The sequence below is a fragment of the Lissotriton helveticus genome, chromosome 5_1 (assembly GCF_964261635.1).
Source record: "Lissotriton helveticus chromosome 5_1, aLisHel1.1, whole genome shotgun sequence".
Classification (NCBI taxonomy): Eukaryota; Metazoa; Chordata; class Amphibia; order Caudata; family Salamandridae; genus Lissotriton; species Lissotriton helveticus.
Genome location: NC_136065.1, coordinates 1,540,809,009 through 1,540,830,724, shown reverse-complemented (window position 1 = coordinate 1,540,830,724; position 21,716 = coordinate 1,540,809,009). Strand labels below are relative to the sequence as shown.

At 45.0% G+C, this 21,716-nt stretch overlaps 1 protein-coding gene across 3 annotated transcripts in view; it reads left to right on the top strand.

Moving 5' to 3' along the window:
- Positions 1 to 21,716, top strand: part of SLC60A1 (solute carrier family 60 member 1) — a 344,856-nt gene that overhangs the window by 285,517 nt on the left and 37,623 nt on the right. For all 3 annotated transcript variants that reach the window (XM_078644605.1, XM_078644607.1, XM_078644606.1), the window contains exon 7: positions 8,825 to 8,972. In XM_078644605.1, coding sequence (XP_078500731.1) covers positions 8,825 to 8,972 — 148 coding nt within the window. The remainder of the gene's footprint in view (positions 1 to 8,824; positions 8,973 to 21,716) is intronic.

Below are 21,716 nucleotides of genomic sequence, written 5' to 3'. Positions count from 1 at the left end.
ACAATGTTGGGTACTTGTTTCGTTGTACATTGATCTGTTCACAACATCATATCCCTACGCATTTCGCCTTCGGGACAAACGGCAGTGTCCCTAACCAATGTTACTCTCACTTCTACTGTGATTGATGGATCAGTGCATTGCGCGGCAACGGACGATGGTACATGTTTTGAGGATTTTGCATTTTCCTAGTCCTGGACTGATCCACATTATCTGTTGTGGTCGCTGCTGTATTTTGTTATCTCTTAGTTCCGTACTGCTTAGCCTATATGAATGTGATGTGATAGAATGTTCATCAGTGCATGGTTTGTATGAGTGGTCATTTGGAATGAGTGGGGCTGAGCAGCAGGATTCTGAACCTGGTAGGGCAATACCTGCCATTTTACTTGTAACTGAAAAAGCCTTTATATATAATCTACACTACTGGCTACTGGACTGGTTACCTACAAGGGTCTTACTTCATTTACAAAAGTCGTGTGCAGTGGTGGTGTTGATGTGCGAGTCTCAAGCGTGCCCGAAGTCTGACGCATTCTATCCTTGCAAGTTTCCAGCGTGCGCTGAGTCTGAAGAGGGCTATCCTTGGGATTACGTTCTACGTGACACATGGTGGCATTGTCACGCAACGTGGGAGCAACTTTTTTGGTTTGGGCTGCAAGTAAGGGGGATCTACGTTGATTCGTAATCCGAATTATAAGTAGAGCTCTGGTACGCTTACCACTCGAAGATGTTGGCAGATTGCTTAAACAGATCTGCGGTGATTTGCACACCACATGTTAAGTGAAATTCTTTGTACTGAGGTAAATTTTATCCAGGTGATTCGCACACCTGTCAGAGGATGGTGCAGAATGTCAATTTTAAGCTGGATCATTCAATTACACGTATCTGTGTGATCCACATGACTGCAGTGTATTGTGAGCAGAGTGTATCAAAGTTAATTGCCCTATACCAGGTATATTTAGGTGTGGATTGCTTAATTTATCTGCAATTTGCATGCCTTTTGTTTTGGGTGTATGAAAGTGGGGATTGTGAATATCTTTAGTGTTTTGCACACCTTCTGTCAACATTTCAGTGTGGATGTTTATTCTTAGTGCACACTTTTGGTACCCAATTATGGCTACTATTCAACCTCCATCAAGTTTTTTTACAAAAAACTAGGGGATCCTCTGATACAGTGTGCGTTATGACTTGACTTATTTAAAGCTTATGTGGAGGTTATAGAAGAGGAAACATGTTTGCCAGGGAGATATTTATCCTTGTTGTAACAGAGACTGGGAGCAATTGGTTGAACTGAATTTAAAAATGTATCACCACTAGAGAATCCTGGTGATGCTGATGTGTATCACATTACCAAAAAACAATTACATGAGTGATATGGTAGGAAAATAACTGTAGCATGGAGAGATTTAAATTTTCAAGAAGAAATATCCATTGATCAATTTGTAGCAGCGTTAAGAGGGTAAGCAGTTACATGTCATTTTGAACACATCATGCAAACAGGTGAACTAAATCCAAGAAGATACAGGAGAAATTGTGGTCTTCTGGTGAGTTGAGCTTAAAAGCAGCTTTGGACATAGCAAGGAGTATTGAGGTGTATGAAAAATGTATTTAAAGTCTGTGGAAGGAAAATAATGAACTGTTAGTGCTATTACAAAAACGAAGAAAGGCTGGAGAAAAGTGGAAAAAATGAAACAAAAAGTTGGTACTAAATTGTGTTAGAGATCTGGATTGAGCGAACATTTGGCTAATTCCAAATTGTGCTCTGCTGTAGGAAAACTTTGTAGCACATGCAAGAAGAAGGCAAATCAGTAAAGTTTGTAAAGTTGTGAGGAAAAATATAAACTATATATCCGGAAATGATGATGGGGAGGTTGGAAGTATGCATGGTGTGGTATTGAGTGGACAGGATGATATTGAACAGGGAGAGAAGATGCCTGTAAGATTTGCCTATGTGCAAACCAGCGATTGACGGTTGCCAGGTGAAAGTACACTCATGTGCACAGTACAGGATTATGAGTAGAAGTATGTTCGAAAGGTTGTGACTGGGAAGAGATTTATACACATTAGATCTAAGTGCTAGAAGTTATATGGGGCACAAAATTAAAATGGTGGGTTTTGCATCTGTACAAATTGAATGTGACAATAGGAAATGGAATGGGAAAATATATGCTGTGAAGAAGGGTGAGTAGATTTTAAGTTGGCCCCTTATTAGTGAGTTGGGTATCAAACTGGATCCGAATGAGGAACCATCAGTTTATGTGATGCAAATATATCGAATTAGAGTTGTCTGGGTATGAGACACTTAAACATTTACTTCGTGTGGTATTTAGTAAACCCTTGGGTATGCTGAAAGGCTCCAAACGCAAAATTATTCCTTGTGAAAACATGAGCCTTGTAAGACAGAAGTTACGTAATATGCATGTGAACTATATAGATGGAAACTTAAGGAAATGTTAAATGATTTGTGTGAAAAGAATATTATTAAATCAATTGAAAGTTCATATTGAATGCCACCTGTGGGGATATCGCTTAAAACAAATGGTGAATTAAGGTGTTTAAATGCGTCCATTTGGGTAGATACTTTTCCTTTACCCAGTTTACAAGAATTATCGCCTGTGAGTCATGCTACTGTTTTTTTCTACAATTGATCTGTCTAGCGCATGCCATCAGTTTAAATTAGATGATGGTTCAAGGCATTTTACTGCATTTGTAACACCGGAAGTGGCATTTCAGTTTAAAAGAATGCCATTTGGGCCTGCTAGTACCTTCTAAGACGATATCGTGATTTTTTTTAAGGAAAAGTTGACCACAATGTTATTTTGAAACAGGTATTATCTATCCTCAAAAACAAGGGATTAACTGTGAAGAATGAGAATTTTAATTTTGGTAAGACTCAAGTAGAATATTTAGGCTATGAAATTTCAAGGGATGGATTCGTCATAAAGTTAGCCATTTTGAAGCGATATCGAATGCTCCAGAACCTAACTACAAGGAGTAATTTATGTCATTTTTTGGACTAACAGAATTTGATTTGAGAGTCACTGAAAGTTATTCTACAAAAGTGGAGCATTTGAGGAAGTTACTTAAGAACAATGTGAAGTTTGTGTGGGAGTGGCAGCAATTAGAATGTTTTGCTTCAATTAAAGAGGACATTTTACGAGCTTCCTGCTGTAAATCCTTTGAAATAGATGTGAATTGTGTGATTACACTGGATGTGGGTGGCTCTGAAGGAAAAATTGTCCTTACGTAATGATGTTGTTTTAAGAGGTGACAAAATTGTTCCTCTCAGGGGTGTAAGTGAGACTGTTGTTAAAATGAGTCATGAATAGCATTTAGGTATGTCTAGAACAAAAAGGAAGATTTAAGAGAATTTTTGGTTTCTGGGAACTGATAGCATGGTTGATCGTTGGGTAAGGAATTTTAGTGCATGTGTGGGCAGTGACGAAAGTGCTAAGCCGCATAGGGTACCACTGGCGACTGTGGAGTTACTGGATAGACCATGTTTTTTTTTATTTATTTTTTTAAAGTTGTATTGAGAACAAAGAAGTTACAATAACAACAAACAGAAAAAAAGGAATTTTCCAAGGCAATAGTCACATTAATTATGATCATGTGTCCACATAGATTGTTACTCCAAGTAAGACGATAAGAATCATACAATTGTAACCAGATACATAGGGGGGCAGTGAGGAAACATTGCGATAAATACAATCAGTAAGCGATACATGGAATGCCGTTCAGGGGGATAAGGAGACGTCAGGGATTAAATCATGCGGGGGGGTACATATATTTCCACGGTAAGCATTCCACTGGGACCAGACTTTGTTCCATTTCCTAGGTCTTCCCCCAGCTAGATACACGTTTTTTTCCCTAAACATGCACCAATCCATGCCCTCCTTCCACACCAATACCGTGGGCGACCTCTGGGAACCCCACAACTGTGCAATGTCCCTCTTTGCTTTCATGTTACCGAGGGTCGCCCACCGGATCTGAGCGGCAGTGTAATCATTCGGTTCCCACACATTCAACAGGCAACGCCTGGCCTCAGGCAGCAGTGACACCCCGGTAACCCCTTCCATTACAGCATGCACCTGTGCCCAAAACGCAACCACCTCCGAGCATTCCCATAGAATGTGGAGGAAGGTACCAGGCATACCGCACCCGCGCTTACACAACCCATCCAGAGAATAACCCATTCGAACCAGACTCGGACCAGTGACATACACACGGTGCAAGATCTTGAGCTGGACAAAACGAAGACGGGCAGGTATGGCGAACTCCTTGGGCGATGACAACGCAGACTGCCAGTCCTCGTCGTCCAGCTCCAACCCATCATCAGTCCATAGTGCTCTGAGATGCACAAGTAGATCAGCCCGATTATTGATCAACTTTTTATAAATCAATGAAATCGTGCTGTCAGGCACATGGCCGTCCAGTATACGGTCCTCAAGAGGAGAGGACTCGGGAATATCAGTGCCAGCAGTAAAAACCGAGAGCAGGGCATGACGCACCTGTACGTATCTGAAAAATCCCCTGTCCCCGAGCTCATATTCCGTCCGCAACATCTCAAAGGTTTTAACAGTACCTTTAGACCAGAGGTCACCCACTCTGCTGATGCCAATCATGTCCCACCTCTCAAAACCTTTCGTTCTCCACAAACAGCCCAATCTCTCAGATGCATACAATGGGGTCGCACGACTCAATCTATCACTCCAACCCAAAGCCGCAGTCGCATCATGCCAGACTCGTACATCCTAGTGGGACCAGCCAGTGTCTTGCAAATCCCCTTGGAGTAGAGTGCCCTACCATAATATCCGCCCGGCAACAGATGTTTGTCCATCTCAAAAGCCGGGGCAGGACCGGGTGCATAGGTTGCATGGTTAATCGCACTCAATTGGGAGGCCCAATAATAGCACTTGATATCAGGGAGGGCGATGCCTCTGTCATACCAAGGGAGCGTGAGTTTGGAGAGAGCAATACGTGCAGGCCCATCCCAAAACAGACGCCTCTGCAGGCTCTCCACTTCCCGAAAATAATTTGAAGGGATAGGGTCAAAAGAGTTTTGGAGTGCATATAAAAATCTCGGCAGTGACATCATCTTAAAGAGGGCCGCACGCCCGAGTGGCGACAGCGGCAACTGATGCCAGCGCGCAACATCAAGTTTCATTCGTTGGAGAGGGGGTAGCAGATTGCTCTCATAGCGGACAACGGGATCCAAGGAGACGTGAATCCCCAAATACTTAAACCCCGTCTCGGATACCTGAATCGGGAATCTACGAGGCAGCGGAGGAAGGTCGCCAGCCAATACGTAGACACAGGATTTTGTCCAGTTAATAATAAGACCCGAGTTCTTCCCAAAGGAGGTCAACACGTCAAAAAGCACATTTAGGGATTTCTGGGGAGAGGTGAGGTACAAAAGGATGTCGTCCGCATAGAGCGAAATGCGATCCTCGAAATCAGGGGTCCACCGAATACCCTTTATCGAGGGCTCCCAGCGGAGCCATGCGGCCAAAGGCTCCAGTGCAAGGGCAAAGAGCAGTGGTGACAGCCGGCAGCCCTGCCGAGTGCCACGCCCGAGAGCAAAAGTGCCAGAGACCCTACCATTAACCACCACCTGAGCAAGAGGCCTCTAGTACAGAAGCTTCACCCAGGCAATGAAAACAGAGCCAAATCCAAACTTAGCGAGAGCCGCCCAAAGATACGGCCATTCTATTGTATCGAAAGCCATCGTGGCGTCCAAAGAAGCCAAAATGGCCGACTCAGAAAGGGTTCCAGCTCTCGCGAGAACTCCATGGAGTCGCCGAAGATTAAGGGCAGTATTGCGATGCGGGATGAAACCGGATTGATCCGGGTGAATCAAGTCACTGATCACCTTAATCAAACGGTTAGCTAACAATTTGGCTAAGATTTTAGGTTCGGCATTTAAAAGTGAGATGGGTCTATAAGAGGCACAGCGGTCGCGCGGCTTACCCTCCTTATGATTTACCACAATAGAGGCCAGTCGCTGATCCGCGGGGAGGTAACCAGAGTCCAATGCCTCGAGGAACATGTCCCTAAGATAGGGCGCCATTTTGTCAGGTCGTAGCTTGTACAGTTCAATGGGCAAACCATTGTGGCCCATAGCCTTACCAGAACGAAGAGAACGGATGGCAACAGCGATTTCGTCTATCGTGAGCGGTGCGTCCATGAGATCTCTATCAGCTTCGGATAAGCAGGGCAGCGTAATGTCACGTAACAACAACTGAGAATCCTCCTCGTCCCTTTCACAGACCGACGAATACACAGTTCGGAAATGGTCTACAAAACATTCAACGATTCCAACCGGGTCAGTAACACATACTCCATCAGGCCTCTCAGTCACAGGGACGACACAATTCACTCTTTCCTTCTTGTCAAGCCACGCAATCAGTTTACCAGCTTTATCACCCACGTCATACAGTCTACCCTGTTTCTCTCTGTTCATTACTTTAGCAGTATCGGTCACCAGGGCTTTATAATCGGATTGTTTTAAACTGAGGGAATGAAGTTTAGACCGGGTGACACCCGCCTCGAGGTCAATCTCAAGGGCAGTTATGTCAGCCTCAAGGCGTACCAATGGATAGACCATGGTTGACACTTAATTTAGATTTTATGAAACCTTTTCCCATGTTACCAACAAAAGAATGTTATACTATTGTTTTGATTGATTATTTTTCAAAATGGCCAGAAGTACATAAGGTAAGCGAGATTACTACTGATGTGGTGATAGAATTTTTGGAAGATTTGTTTTCAAGGGAAGGAGTTCCTGAAGTATTAGTGTCAGATAATGGTGTGCAATTTACATGTGAGAAAATGAAATTGTTTTTTAAGAAGAATGGTATTAAGCAAAGACGGTTGATATTAGACCATTCCGAAGCAAATGGTCAAGTTTGGAGATTTAACAGGGTCATTAAGAAAGAGATACAATTGGAATCGTAGTCAGGACTTCCTTGAGTAAAACATTAAAGAATATGCTCTTATTGTATAATATAACACCACATTCGGTACCAGGGAAATGCCATTTGAACTTTTGAGAGGGAGGAAACCATCAACCAGTTTAATTCCATGGTGGTTAATGGAGAAGTACTGGGAACTTTTTGGTGTTGAATCTTATGATGAAGTGAGTGAGATGGTGGAGTCTCATCAGATGTTAATAAGAGCACGTCATAATGGTAGAATGACATTTCCCAGTGTAATGGTGGGACACTGTGTTAGAGTCAAGAAACCAGGATTTGTCGATAAGGGTAAACTCTGTTGGTGAGAACCATTGAGGATTAGTAAGGTGGTGGGAAATGCAGTAAAATTGGAGGATGGGATAGTGTGGAATTTACCTCAAGTAGCTATGTGCAAAAATGTGAATAATGAGTCTTGTGCAAGTGATGAAAAGGGTGAAGATGAATATGGTGGCTACATGATGGGAGATGTTGAAATTAAGGAGGCGGAAAGGATTTTGGAGGCTTAGACCGAGTGGGGAGGCGTGTCTTCAGATAAAGAGATGCATGCTCCTAAGGTCCAAATGAATGTATGTGTGGATAAAAACGTGATTGGCACAGGGATTGTGTTGAAACAAAGTAAGCGAGGGAGCATAAACATTCTGAAATGGTGTTTTGACAACACACTGAAGTTGCAAAATGTAATTTTTTTAATGATTTTTTTTATGAGCTGGAAGGGGCACCTTCCTGCACATAAACAATCAAACGTGTTTTTTGTTTTTATGTGTGCTGCACAATGCAGCACACATAGAAACAGCAAAAACGAGAGAAATTAAACATTTCTCCTTGTTGCGCCAGGTTAAGACCAGGTTTTCCCTGGTCTCAATGTTGGTGCTGCACCATATTTAAATATGTGGTGGCATCAAAATCAATGGGTGTTGCAGTGGAACACCCACCCCGAAACACACATTGCCCTCCCCTTCCACACTTAGTATAGGCTGAAAGGTTGCTCTATTCCCAAGGCGGCTTTAAGCCACATTAAGTGGGTTAATGCTGCCTTGTAAATAGGGGGAAACCCGTATCGCTACCACAGTGTCGAGAAAATTGACGCTGTGGTGGCGATAGAGGCTTGTAAGTATGCCCCCAAGTTACTTAGGAAGTTATGTAGTTGGATTAAGTTTGGTATGTTTTCATGTCTGTATACATTTTATGGTGTTTTATTTTAGTGCAAATTGGGGGAGGGATAATTTGTCAGAGTATGTATCTATCCCTCATTCAGAAGTGAGTTATTATAGTAAGAATCTTTAGTAGTATGAATACTGTATCTTTTGTTAGTATATGATTTTGTTTTAAAATTGTATATTAGTATATTGAGCAGAATGTTGACTGTATGGTATGGTATTATATCATATTACTGTTGTGTATTTGTTACTGTTAATAAAGGGGGAAGATGTGTGTCATGCACCACTATAGAATGTAGAATGTGGCATTTGGAGCTGGGATGGTGAAGTGGTATAAACCCCGCTCCGCTCTGCGTGCATCTTAATAAAGTACTCCTGCAACTTTGACTGGGAGTGATCAGTGCGCTATACAAATCTATATAACATAACGTAGGAAGGTTTGTTTGTAGTTATTAGATTTTTGTGACCTCACAGGAGAAACCCAAGTTTAATTATTTATTTATGTATAGTTAGATTCACGCAATGCATACCAGATCTAAAGGTATAAGATCACTCTGTGTTTTGTGTGTGAGTGTGTGTGTCTGAGTGTGTTTGTGCACGCATGTGTGTGTGCCTGCCATGCTTTGTTGGGCAGGAATGAGTTGAGCTGCACAGTGTAGCATTGCCTTCTACTCACACACAGGCACTTTATCCTTTCAGGCTGGGGTGGTGCTGACCTTCCTGCTCCTGCTCATCTCCCCCTACAGCACCAGCCTGCTGTTTCTGGGCACAGCATCCCTCGGCTTCTTCCTCAGCAGCACCTTTCCCAGCATGCTGGCCTACACCGAAGACATCCTCAACTACAAAGGTAGGTGCTCTGAGGTGCTTGTGGTTTACGTTAGCCTTAAAAGGAGACGGCGGTCGAGCAACCCCAATCCTTCTATTCTTATCCTATTAATGAATAAATATTTAATACTCAGATGTCTGGGTGCTCATTATAACTGAATTTATTACTTCAATTGTTTATTTCTACCATCTCTGCAGACTAAATAGTAGACATTGTTCCCCTGCAGCTAAGAAGTACAGTGTTGAGTTAGCAACAGGCATGTGTTTTCGCAGCAGTGTGAACTGATTTTGCATGCGGAGAGATTTAAAGAAGGATGAGGGCAAGGACTGGGATAGTTCTTGATTTCACTAATAAAAATGCGATCACATTATTCTGACCTGATCGGTCTATTATGGAAATGCTGCTGCGCAGAGATGATACTTCCTGGGTGTTTAGGACAGAGTATTTATAACCATTTCCTCCGAATGTTACTACTCTGAAGGAGTGAAGCATTCCTGGATACTGCAGGCCCCTCCAGAGCAACTAAGAAAATGTGGATTGCCCATTGGCAAGATGTGGATTCTCTGGGTATAGACTGGTAGATCTCTGCCTCCTTTCAATCAAAAAGCGGCTACTTGAGCTGGAGTGAGCTGAAGAGCCTGGTATTAGGTGGTAGCAAAATTAATGAAAGATCTCAAAGCGCTAGAATTCAGCGCCATTGGCGAAAGCTAAATGTATGGACACTGGTCTTACCAGTGAAGTATACCATGCGTTAGTTTTAAATTAACCCAAACTGCAAACAAGGTGGACGTTAGACTATGTATCTAATAATAAAATTCCAACTTTAATTTCAATGGTCGACGCCGAAAAGGCTTTCGACGTAGTGAATTGGGACGCTTTATTTATTGGTTTGTTAAAGTTTGGGTTTTCTGAGGGGATAGTAAATATGTTAAAAAATATTTACCATAATGCACAAGCAAGAGTGGTGGTTAACGCCAACTCAATAGGGACAGTGAACATTAATAGAGGTACCAGGCAAGGGTGTCCGATGTTTCCCATCCTGTTCACTTTTTTATCGAGCCTCTAGCAATAAGAATATGGGGAAATGTTGATATTAAGCCACCCATACCAGGAAAGGCTAAAATCAAACTATCCTGATAGATTAAATTTGGATTTGGCTTTGGGCGAATTTAGTAGATTTGAAATGATTGGTGGATATAAGATTAACCAGAACAAAGCCGAGGTATTAGTATTAAATGCGGATTGCGATTTTCTACCTGTAAATCTAAGAACACAAGCCTTAGAAAAGAACCAATCAGATACCTGGGTATTTATGTCTCCAATCGGTTCGATCAACTATTTAGTTTGAATTATTCTACAATGTTAAATAAAATTAAACATTTGTTAGAGAAATGGACTTATATTGCCATTGACATTGATTGGCCGTGTGGCCTTGGTAAAAATGTTGATTCTTCCTTTATTGATTTTTCTTTTTTCGAACGTACCGCTAAGGATTAACTCCAAGTATTTTAGAGAGATCGATTCCATGATCAGGGGTTTTGTTTGGAACAAAAAAGCTTCTAGGGTGAAATTGGCAATACTTCAGTTGGAATCTATACAAGGGGGCCTAGCTCTACCAAATATACGAATGTATTACATGGCAGCGATAATGGACCTCACAGCACGTTTATTGAAGTCCGAGGGTTTATTTGACATGGTTTTTTTATGAAAAAATGATTCAGGAGGGTGGATCTCAAGTTCCAATCTTTTTAAAAACAGCATAATTACCAAAAAAGACCAGGCATAAGACTGTTCGGGATTTTGCTTATAGATTGCAATTTTTATTCAAGCAGGGAGGGAGTGGTGGATTCCACTACTTGAAATTAGAGGAGTGCAAGAGTATGGGGCTTCAAAATCAGTCGAACGAACTCCGAATGTGGAAAGATCTAGGCTTTGGAAATTTAGCTTCCTTTTTCGTAGCACAGAAACTCATTACTTGGCGGGAAATTATGGTAAGATCTGACAACAGGTTAAAATCGGGATTTCTTGAATTCCTTCAGATTATTAATTTTATAAATAAAAATAATTTATTGCCAGGCATAACACCGATGGCTACTGCTTTGTATAAAATAAGATTAACAGGAATAGGTAACTGGTATAGGTTTCTGAGAAAGCGTGAAAACTCCCCCCTAGTTGACGAAACCCTGGTTAAAATATCTCAGGAAACTAACTGCTCCTTTTCAAGACAGGAGTGGGAACGGATTGCCCAGTTAGGTAGTATGACTCTTCCTGCAGCCAACTTTAATAATGTCTTTTATATCTCTTTGGTTGGCCTTTCTAACTCCCAAAGCGCTAAATAAACGTTTTTCAGGAGTAGAGAATAGATGTTTTAGACGTCAGCTCCTGGAGGGGGGAGATTGGCTCCATACTTTTTATACATGTCCCAAATTGTTTGACTTTTGGTCCAAAATGTTTTCCTCAATTAGTCAGGATTTAATAAAGTAATTGAACCCGAAGCTGAGATCGCGCTCTTTGGCATTTCAATTAAGAGAAGCGATTTGTCTAGGGCAGTAGAATCTTATATGGCAATTTGCACTTTGGTGGCCCGTTCCCTAATACTCCAAAACTGGAAGTCCGAAGAGATACCATCCTACTTTAAATGGGGTAATAAAATGAGACGGGTGAAAATTTTTGAAGAGGCCTATGCCAAAAGAGTGGGATCTACGAGAAAATGTATTAAAAATTGGAAGTATTACAACAATAGCGAATTCTCAACCTCCATGTAGCATTTTTTTAGTAATAATATGTCAAAATTGAACTATATGTGTGTCAGGGAAAAAAAGAGCGGTGGTAACCTTGTGTAAATATGCATTTTATACTTTCTATCTTTTCACAGTTTTGGGGTACATTATGCACTTAAGCACTTTAGCACAAGACACTATGTGTATACTACCAGCTTAGACCAATTAAATTAATATCTATTTTTGGATCTGCCATTGCACAAATAGTTTTGGACAGATTACAACGGTTTGAAATAGGTCTAGTGGAGTATTGTGATTGGGAGATACTTGAGCACTTAAGCACTTTAGCACAAGACACTTTATGAGAACTAACAGTTCAGGCCAGAAATGTGAACTTCTTTTCTGTGTGCCAGGAACTGGTATTACTAGTTTAGGCCCGATAGCACTTGAACTATGGGCACTTATTACTGTGATTGTAAAATTGTATTAGGAAATACAATGCATTTGGCACTTTTAGGTGGTATATTTGTGGATTTTTACAAAAATGTGTATTCTTGAATATATAATGATGAATTGGATTTTACTCAATTTCGCTCAAAGCTGTTAAAAAGCCCTTGAAAGGCATTATTCTCGAAGCAAATGTTGTTTTTATCCTCTGTTTGTCCACTGCTTTGCTCAATAAAAAAAATAAAAAAAAAATTGCAAACAAGGTGGATGAGATAGAATTAAATTATATGTAGAGTGGAAGACCATGGCATGTAAAGCACCAGTGTCTTTGGATGGGATACAAAGTTCCTTCAATTATTTGAAAGGGTCCAGAGGAAGATGCAAAATCAACAGGGAAGTACCCCATCCCTCTCTCTCCCACACACACAGGTCAAAGGAGGGTGGAGGGAAGGAAGTGTGGTGAAAAAGAGTGTGAGGGGTCTTAGAGGAAGAAGAAGTCTCACTGATCTTCCTCACATTTAGTTAACACACCTGCTTGGCGTTTGACTTTCCCATGGGCTTGACCGCTCTACTGAAACGGGTCGCCGTTTACTTGTTTTGGGGTGTAGAGAGAATGTGTCCTGAATTTGAGGATGCTGTACTCCCTGCAGCCCGGTCAAAGTTAAGCCCACCTCATCTTCCCTCGTGTCAGCAGGCGCTCCGCCCTTTTTTTGCTCGCCCGCTCCTGACCCCCGATATTGCTTGCCCCTTCTCCGCCACCAGCTCCTGCCGGAAAACAAGTATTTACAATGCAATGGTCTCAGCATTGTTAAAGTGAGAGTTATTGGCATTGCTCATGACATTATTTTTATGTATGTTTTTGTTTTTAAAACATATAAATAAATGGCATTGTCATTTACAATGTCAATCGCTTAATCTCTCGCAAATGCAAGACCTATTGCATTTGCACCACATCACATAGAGTCACACACACACACAGAGCCACCCACACAGAGCCACCTACACACACACAGAGCCACCATCACACAGACCTACCTACACACACACACAGCCACCCTCACAGAGACCCACCTACAAAAAAAGCTAGGCACACAGAGACAGACACAGAGCCCAACACACACACACAGCCCAACACACACACACAGCCACACACACACACAGACAGACAGAGACACACACACAGCCACACACACACACAGACAGAGACACACACACAGACAGAGCCATACACACACACACACACACACACACACACAGCCACACAGATAGAGCCACACACACACACACAGACAGAGCAACACACACACACACACACACACACAGGGCCACACACACACACACACACAGAGCCACCCACAGAGGGCCACCTACACACACACAGAGCCACCCTCAAACAGACCCACTTACATACACACAGAGCCACCCTCACACAGACCCACCTACAAAAAAAAGCTACCCACACAGAGCCAGACACAGAGCCCAACACACACACAGAGCTCAACACACACACACACACACACACAGTCACACACACACACACACACACACACACAGACAGAGCCCCCCACACACACAGACATAGCCACACACACACACACAGACAGAGCCACACACACACACAGACAGAGCCACACACACACACAGACAAAGCCACACACACACACACACACACAGAGCCATACACGCACAGAGCCATAAACACACACAGAGCCACACACACACAAATACAGAGCCACACACACACAGACAGAGCCACACACACAGACAGAGCCACACACACACAGACAGAGCCACACGCACACACAGACAGAGCCACACACACGCACACAGATAGAGCCACACAAACAGACAGAGCCACACACACACACACACACACAGACAGAGCCGCACACACAGACAGAGCCACACACACAGAGCCACACACACACAGACAGAACCATACACACACACACAGACATAGCCACACAGATAGAGAGAGACACACACACACACAGACAGAGCAACACACACACACACACACACACAGCCACACACAGACAGAGCCACCCACACAGAGCCATCTACACACACACAGAGCCACCCTCAAACAGACCCACTTACATACACACAGAGCCACCCTCACACAGACCCGCCTACAAAACAAAACTACCCACACAGTGCCAGACACAGAGCCCGACACACACACAGAGCTGAACACACATACACACACAGAGCCACACACACACACAGACAGAGCCACACACACACACACACACAAACAGAGCCACACACACAGACAGAGCCACACACACAGACAGCCACACAAACACAGACAGAGCCACACACAGACAGAGCCTCACACACACAGAGGGCCATGCACGCACATAGCCATACACACACACACACACACAAAGACAGAGCCACACACACACACACAGACAGAGCTACACACACACAGACAGAGACACACACACACACACACAAAGACAGAGCCACACACACACACACACACAGACAGAGCTACACACACACTGACAGAGCCACACACACACACAGACAGAGCTTCACACACACAGACAGAGACACACACACACACACACAGAGCCACACACACACACACAAACAGAGCCACACACACACACACACAGACAGAACCACACACAGACAGAGCCACACACACAGACAGAGCCACACACACAGAGCCACACACACAGAGCCCACCTCTCGAGACAAAGATCAATAGAGTAAATCAAAGGTCATCCTTCAAGAAAATGTCTACATTACAGAGAAAGTCTGACTCCCCCAACCTGAACCCTTTTGACCACGAGGCTATATATAATAAATGTAAAATATTTAGCAAAAGGCACAGTTCAAACTTCTGAAAAAGCGGAGTCCATAAACACTTTTGAAAATAAACAAACGATTGTAAGCTATAGTCCTACCAAATGTGAAACACGTAAACATATATGTTAAGCAAATGATCATGTCCTTACTTTGTTCGATGCCACATACAACCGCGGAGCTATATTACACCATCCAGTACTGTCTTACAAGGTCGGCACCAGAAACAGATTTCCCATAAATACACAGGGCAGCTACGAGACAATCTACCCAAACAGGGTCAGAGCAGGAACACAGGCGCCGGGCTCCCCAAGATGGGCCTGGTCAGGTGGTGCCTGCGGAGAGCGGCTTGGATGAGGGGCGGGGGAGGTACACAGAGGGCCGGAAATGAGTGTTTGTCCGGGAATATGCGCTCTTGCGGTGAACCTCCCACCCTCAGCAGCTGTGCTGAACCTGTCAGTGCGGCGCGGGCCTGGGCCGTCATGTTGTGCACGCAGACGGATGAAAGACGGAGCAGGGAAGATGGCGCCTCTGCAGTGCAGCAGGGGAAGGCTCCGGTGTAGGCAGGAACAGAACAGCCGCAGCCTCTCCTCGTGTTTGTCGCATAGGGTGTCCTCACTGGGCTTCGCCGGGGGGCGATGGAGCTGTTTTGCTATTTCCGCAATGTTTCTAAGTTGCCTGTTGGGCCGGAGATGTCTTACCAGAGATGTTTCTCTGCACTGCGAACACGGGAAGTTGTCATCTCTTCCCTCCCAGCTGCGAGTGATGCAGGAGCGTCAGAAGTTGTGCCCACAATCGATGGTCACCGGATCACTAAAATATTCCAAACAGATCGAACAGCTTGTCTCTTCCTTGAGATTCCCTAACTGAGGTGCGGCTGCTGCGGCCATGATTCCGGAAGTGAAGAAAGTCCAAACTTAGTTTTGTTTTCTCTCCCTCTGTCAGGTGGGCGTGCCTGTCTCCACCTCCCTGTGTGTGCGAGCTCTTTCAGTTTTGTATGCAAGACTCCAGGCGGGAGACATATGTCTGTCCAGAGGCCTGAAGTGCTTCTGCTTGCTCTGTGTGAGGGACCTACAACTAGAGTGTTTCAGTCATGGACCTGAGTGGAGACGCGCATTTGAATATCCCAGTAACTTGTAAAGTAAAACATTCTGCGCGTGAACCGAGTGCGTACAGCTCTGCTGCCGGTGCTGCTGTACGTCATATATCTATTTTTGAGAATTCTTCGGCGTGAGTTTTTAATTTTTGTCATGCTGTCACAGTCCACAAAAAAATTGAGAAGGGCAACCTGTGACGTTTTGGCAGCAGTCCTCGTGACTTCCAAGAATTTATGAAAACTGGCTAAAACAGATGTAAAATGTATATAGATTAATACAGAACTCAGTCTTAAATAAACACGAGCTCTACAGAGCCACAGCATGGACAAAACAAGGAGAGGCCTGCGCACATATAACGGCCATGTTGTAATGGGTGCCTACTGTGCCGTGCTCTGTAAGCCCTGTCCTTTGCAGACTGGGGGGCGTGTTTTTCGAAACGGACAGGGCTTAGCTACCCAAAATGACGTCACAGAACCCTCTTCTCCAATGGCTGGCCGCCGTTTAGGCAGCCAGACAATGGAGAAGAGGGGCGGGTTCAAGCCTCCGTACTTTAAGACATAAGATCTCGCAAGCAAGACTACGCATGCGCAGCCTACGCTAGCCGAGACCTAAAAAGGAGGAAAGGGGCAGAAAGAGACAGAAAAACAGTGACAAAAAGAAAATGCAGGGATGAAAACAATTCGGTTGCGGACTTCTGAGAAAAAGTTATTATTTTACAAATTAAGCACTGGTGTGGGCTCCTAAGAAAACCTGTGGGACCATCTACTTATTAATTATTTATTTAATTAAACCCACAATCACGAAAAGGTTTACTGGCGCCTTGAAGAACAGTTGAACATTAGACTATTAAGAGAGAAAATACGAAAATTTTCAAACCGCCAAATACAGTCGGGGGAGCTGAAGGTAGGCGGGAATGTAATTGCCAGCGATATTAAATTCTCGGTGAGCTCCTGAAATCAAGCTCGAAAGAGAATCCCTCATCCCTCCTCGCGCCGCCTCACATCTGCTCCGTGTTACCCGAGGAGATAAAAACATGGCGGCGTCTCACAAGGCCTTGGAAAACAGACCAACATGTAAACATCTCAATTTAAGACGTTTCTCCACGGGCCTTTTCGTGGGTTTCCGGTGTAGTCCCCCGCTGACTTCATTGACCCGTTCCAGTCATTCATGCACATTTGCAGATGTTAATACGATTTAAACATGTATTTTTCCTTTAAACAAACAATTGCAGCCATTTTAAAGGATTCATGTAAATGTACCTAAATGCACCTAAAAAAGAAATTACACTATATATGTGGTGGAAAGGAGGAGAGGCCTGCGCACATATAACGGCCATGTTGTAACGGGTGCCTACTGTGCCGTGCTCTGTAAGCCCCGTCCTTTGCAGACTGGGGGGCGTGTTGTTCGAGTTGAGAAAGAAACGAAAAAAACACGCCCCTCAATCCGAAACGGACGGGGCTTAACTACCAAAAATGACGTCACAGAACCCTCTTCTCCAATGGCTGGCCGCCGTTTAGGCAGCCAGCCAATGGAGAAGAGGGGCGGGTTCAAGCCTCCCTACTCTAAGACATGAGATCTCGCAAGCGAGACTGCGCATACGCAGCCTACGCTAGCCGAGACCTAAAAAGCACTATGTCCATGTTATATTATCTAATATATATCTGTGACAGGGTGAGATGTCGGGGGTTACATTTTCTTGCTCGGTCACTCTCTGTGAATTCTGATTGGGCTGGGGAAGAGAATATCACACATCATAGTCTAAAAAAGGCTGGAAACCCAACGAAGATGGTAGGCAGACTGTTCACATATATCATCATGTTACGTCAGTGTCATTTTAAGGATTTGGGGGTCCTGGGCAAGAAATATTTTGGAGACCTCTCTTTGGAACAGCTTTTTAATTGAATACCCATTTTTGTTAATTCAAGCCCTATATGCTTAAACATATGGAATTTTAGGTTAAGATACAAAAATACACAGAAGTGAGCTACAGAGAAATCTCACTGTGCCGGTGGGGGCCCTGGGAATGTGCCCACTTTGCCCATGGCTTAATCTCTATGTTATGTTAACAGAGATCTGTATAGCATCTTGCTGACATTAAATGACCTTGCAGCGCTATTGAGTGCGGCTCGGGATCTCTGCGGAATTTGAGAAAAATCGATATAGCGTGAGTTATGGCTGCGAAGTGGCACCCTGCCCAGGGTCACACCATGTGGCAAAAAGTACTTTGTTGGCATCTTGGACTTCTTAATCCCATAAATTCAATGCTATCAACGAAATTACAAGTTCACAAAAGCAAATGTTGTTTAAAATTGCGCTTTTGGGCTGAAAATGTTGGATACAACATGAGCCCAACTCCACGAATTCGACATCTGAGTGTCTGTGATACAAACGGTGAAGGGTGGGGAGGGGCGGGTGGAGTCCATCAGAGACTTCCCACAATGAGAGGCTGGCAGGGCCGGGGAAATTCAGCCACATTTATCGAACTTCCTATAGAGGATGTGGCATTAGGGCCAGAGCTGCAAACTTGGGAGCTGGGGAATTAGGTTCGAGCCTCAACGTCAGCTCAAATCCTGTGATTCTGGGCAAATCATGTTATCTCCCTGTGCCTACCAAAATATCAATGTGTCCTGTAATATAACTGGTGCACATGTAAAGCACTCCAATACCTTCGGGTCGAGTTTGCGCTATGTAAATCTGCCACAACAAAAACAAATCCGCAACACAAGGCCAGCAGAGCTGGGATGTAGTCAGTCATTTATCAGAAATGCATTGCTTACCTACGGCTGGGTCAGCCAGCCACAAACACCCTTACAGAGCTCCAGAGACTTCACCCTGGGCTACCAGCATTCTTTCTGTGAGATGAAGCGCACTTGGGGTTCAGTGTGTGCTTAATACATTCCATACCATAACCGATGGGGGTGGTGTACAGGGGGCCAGACGCGGGCCGTGGGCCTTCGGTGCCTCTCAGGGAAACAGCTGCCCGACTGTGAGGCGAAGCAAGGGACATCCAGGCCATGCCCAGCCCTAGCTGAAAGCAGCTGTCGTCTACCTCTCCCCATCCAGGAAGGGGGAGGCCTCTGGAGGGCACGAGAACCGAGCTGCAGTCCCAGGAGGGGGTGCCACCCGCCTCCTTTGCCCCCCACCCCTCTCCCCCTTTTTGCCACTTTGCTCAATGAGCCTCCTTTCTGTGTCTGATGAATTGGCACGGGGACCCTGCAGTAGGGGGGTCACCTGTAGTGTGCGCCGCCTCTTTTTTAGGTCTCGACCTGTCAATGCGCTTGCGCATTGCTGTCGAGACATATAGAGGGCCACCAGCAAATCCTACCAAGAGGTTTTGGATTGCGGATTCTCCCCAATGCATGTGAGGCATTCAAGCGCGAAGCTTCGCCAGCGCGCGCTCGTCCTCACTTCTCACTCACACCCCATATGCTCGTTCCCTCCCACTCGCTCGCTCTCCTGCTCCCCGCGCCCCCATCCGACTTATTTATTTATTTATTTAAAACACTTATAGAGCGCAACTGTCGCCTGGCAGGCATCCTGGCGCTGGGTTGGCATACTCCTAAGATAGAAACAGTGGGAGATTATTAGACGGTAGTGGAGGGGGATCTAGGGGAAAAGCCAAGTCTTTATTAGTTTTCGAAAAGGCAGGAGCTGTGAAGTATGGCGAATGTCAGCGGGCAAACTGTTCCAGAGCTTCGCAGCCGCCACTCGGAATGATCTTCCCCCGATCCTAGCTCTCTTGAATCTGGGTACTATTACAAGTCGAGCGGTAGCGGATCGCAGAGCTCTGGTTGGTGTGTACCAGGTGAACATCCGTTGTAGAGGTATAGGTCCTAGCCCGTGTAATGCCTTAAAGACCAAGCAAAGAGACTTGAAGGCAATACGTTGCTTCAGGGGAAGCCAGTGCAGCTCGGCTAAAGCAGCCGTGGTTGAGGATCTCCTGGTCCATCCAAGGGCCAGTTTGGCTGCTGCTGACTGGACGCGTTGGAGTCGGTCCAGCAGTACCAAGGGGGAGTCGAGCAGGAGAGCATTGCAATAGTCAATGTGACTAAGGATGGTGCACCTGATTATCTGTGCTCTAGCGGGTAGTGGAAGTAGTGGCAGGATTTTACGTAGTGATCGCATAAGGGCCGAGCAGGTGGCGACTGTTCTTGATACCTGTGTTTCCATGCTCAGTTTGTTATTCAACATGACGCCCAAATTCCAAACACTGGCCACAGGTGGTGGGTTGTCTGAATTTTCCGGAGGCCAGAAATCAGCAGGCAACGGGCGAGGTATGCGGCTGGCTGGGCAGAACAGGACCTCGGTTTTAGAGGAATTAAATTGGAGGGAGTTATGGTGTAACCAGCCAGCAGTATCTCTCAGGCAGTCGTGGAATGCTTCTAAAGTAATAGAGTCTTCACCCTCCCAGGAAAAAATAAGCTGGGTATCGTCTGCGTAGTTTACTGTGGTCATGTTATGTGATTTAATGAGAGAGACCAGTGGTAATAAGTAAACGTTAAAGAGAATCGGACTGATAGAGGAACCCTGGGGTACACCGTGAGGGACTGGGGAGAAAGCAGATTGAAAAGGAGGGAGGGATACAGCCTGTTTCCTGTCACTGAGAAAAGAGTGGAACCAGAGCAGGGCTGAAACCTCAACCCCCGCCGCTCTCAACCTCTCTAGCAGGATCACGTGGTTGACGGTATCGAATGCGGCAGACAGGTCCAGCAGGATCAAGGCCACCGCCTGGCCCCTGTCTGCACGCAATCGGAGTTCTTCCATGGCCGTAAGTACAGCTGTTTCAGTGCCATGGACTGGACGAAATCCAAATTGGAAGTCGTCCAGAACGTGATTCTGCTCGAGGTAGGATGACAGGCAGGTGCTGACCCATCGCTCCACCACTTTCGCCGGAAAGGGCAGAAGCGATATGGGTCGAAAATTGGAAAGGCATTCTGGATTCAGGGATGGTTTTTTCAAAAGCGGGGTGATTAACGCTTGCTTCCAGGGGTTTGGAACCACTCCACTGCGGAGAGATTGGTTGCAAATCCTCCGAAGGGTGTGGAATAGCTCGTGCCCGTATGCTTTCCAAATTTTTGGGGGCAGTGGGTCAAGAGGGGACCCAGAGGTGATGCCCAGTGCCAGTCTTTCAAAATCTGCTTCGGGAATCTGGGGGAAAGCCAGAAGACTTGAAAGGAAGCCGCTTGCACACCACTATTCCACCATTTGTCTGAGCTTCGGCATCAGACTAAAAAGGAATGCCTCCCGCTCCCCCTCCCCCTGACTCAGCAGATGCTTGCGAGGGTGCCTGTTCCTGTTCCGTGCACTTCCCCCTCTTGTTTGATTTTGCGGCCGCCAATGCTTGTTGAGAGATGTTCTTCCTTTCCTGTCAGCATGAAATTGAACTATTGGCAGATAAGAGCTTCCTTTGTGCAAGTGATACCTTGGGAGGAGCTGTGAATCTCGTCAGCTCACCCAAGCGTTTGATCCTTTTCCTGTGTCTGCTGGAATCCTCACTTGCAACATTACTGTGAGTGACTGCGCCACAGTACCGAGTTCTTGTCCCTTTTGCTCTGTCCCCTCTTTCTCTTAACTTTCTCTTAACTTTCCCCTGCTCCTGCCTCTGTCTGCCATATCTGTCCAGCCTTCCATATATATCTTCCTTCTACCCGCCTCACAGTGGCTCTGTATCTCACTGCTTT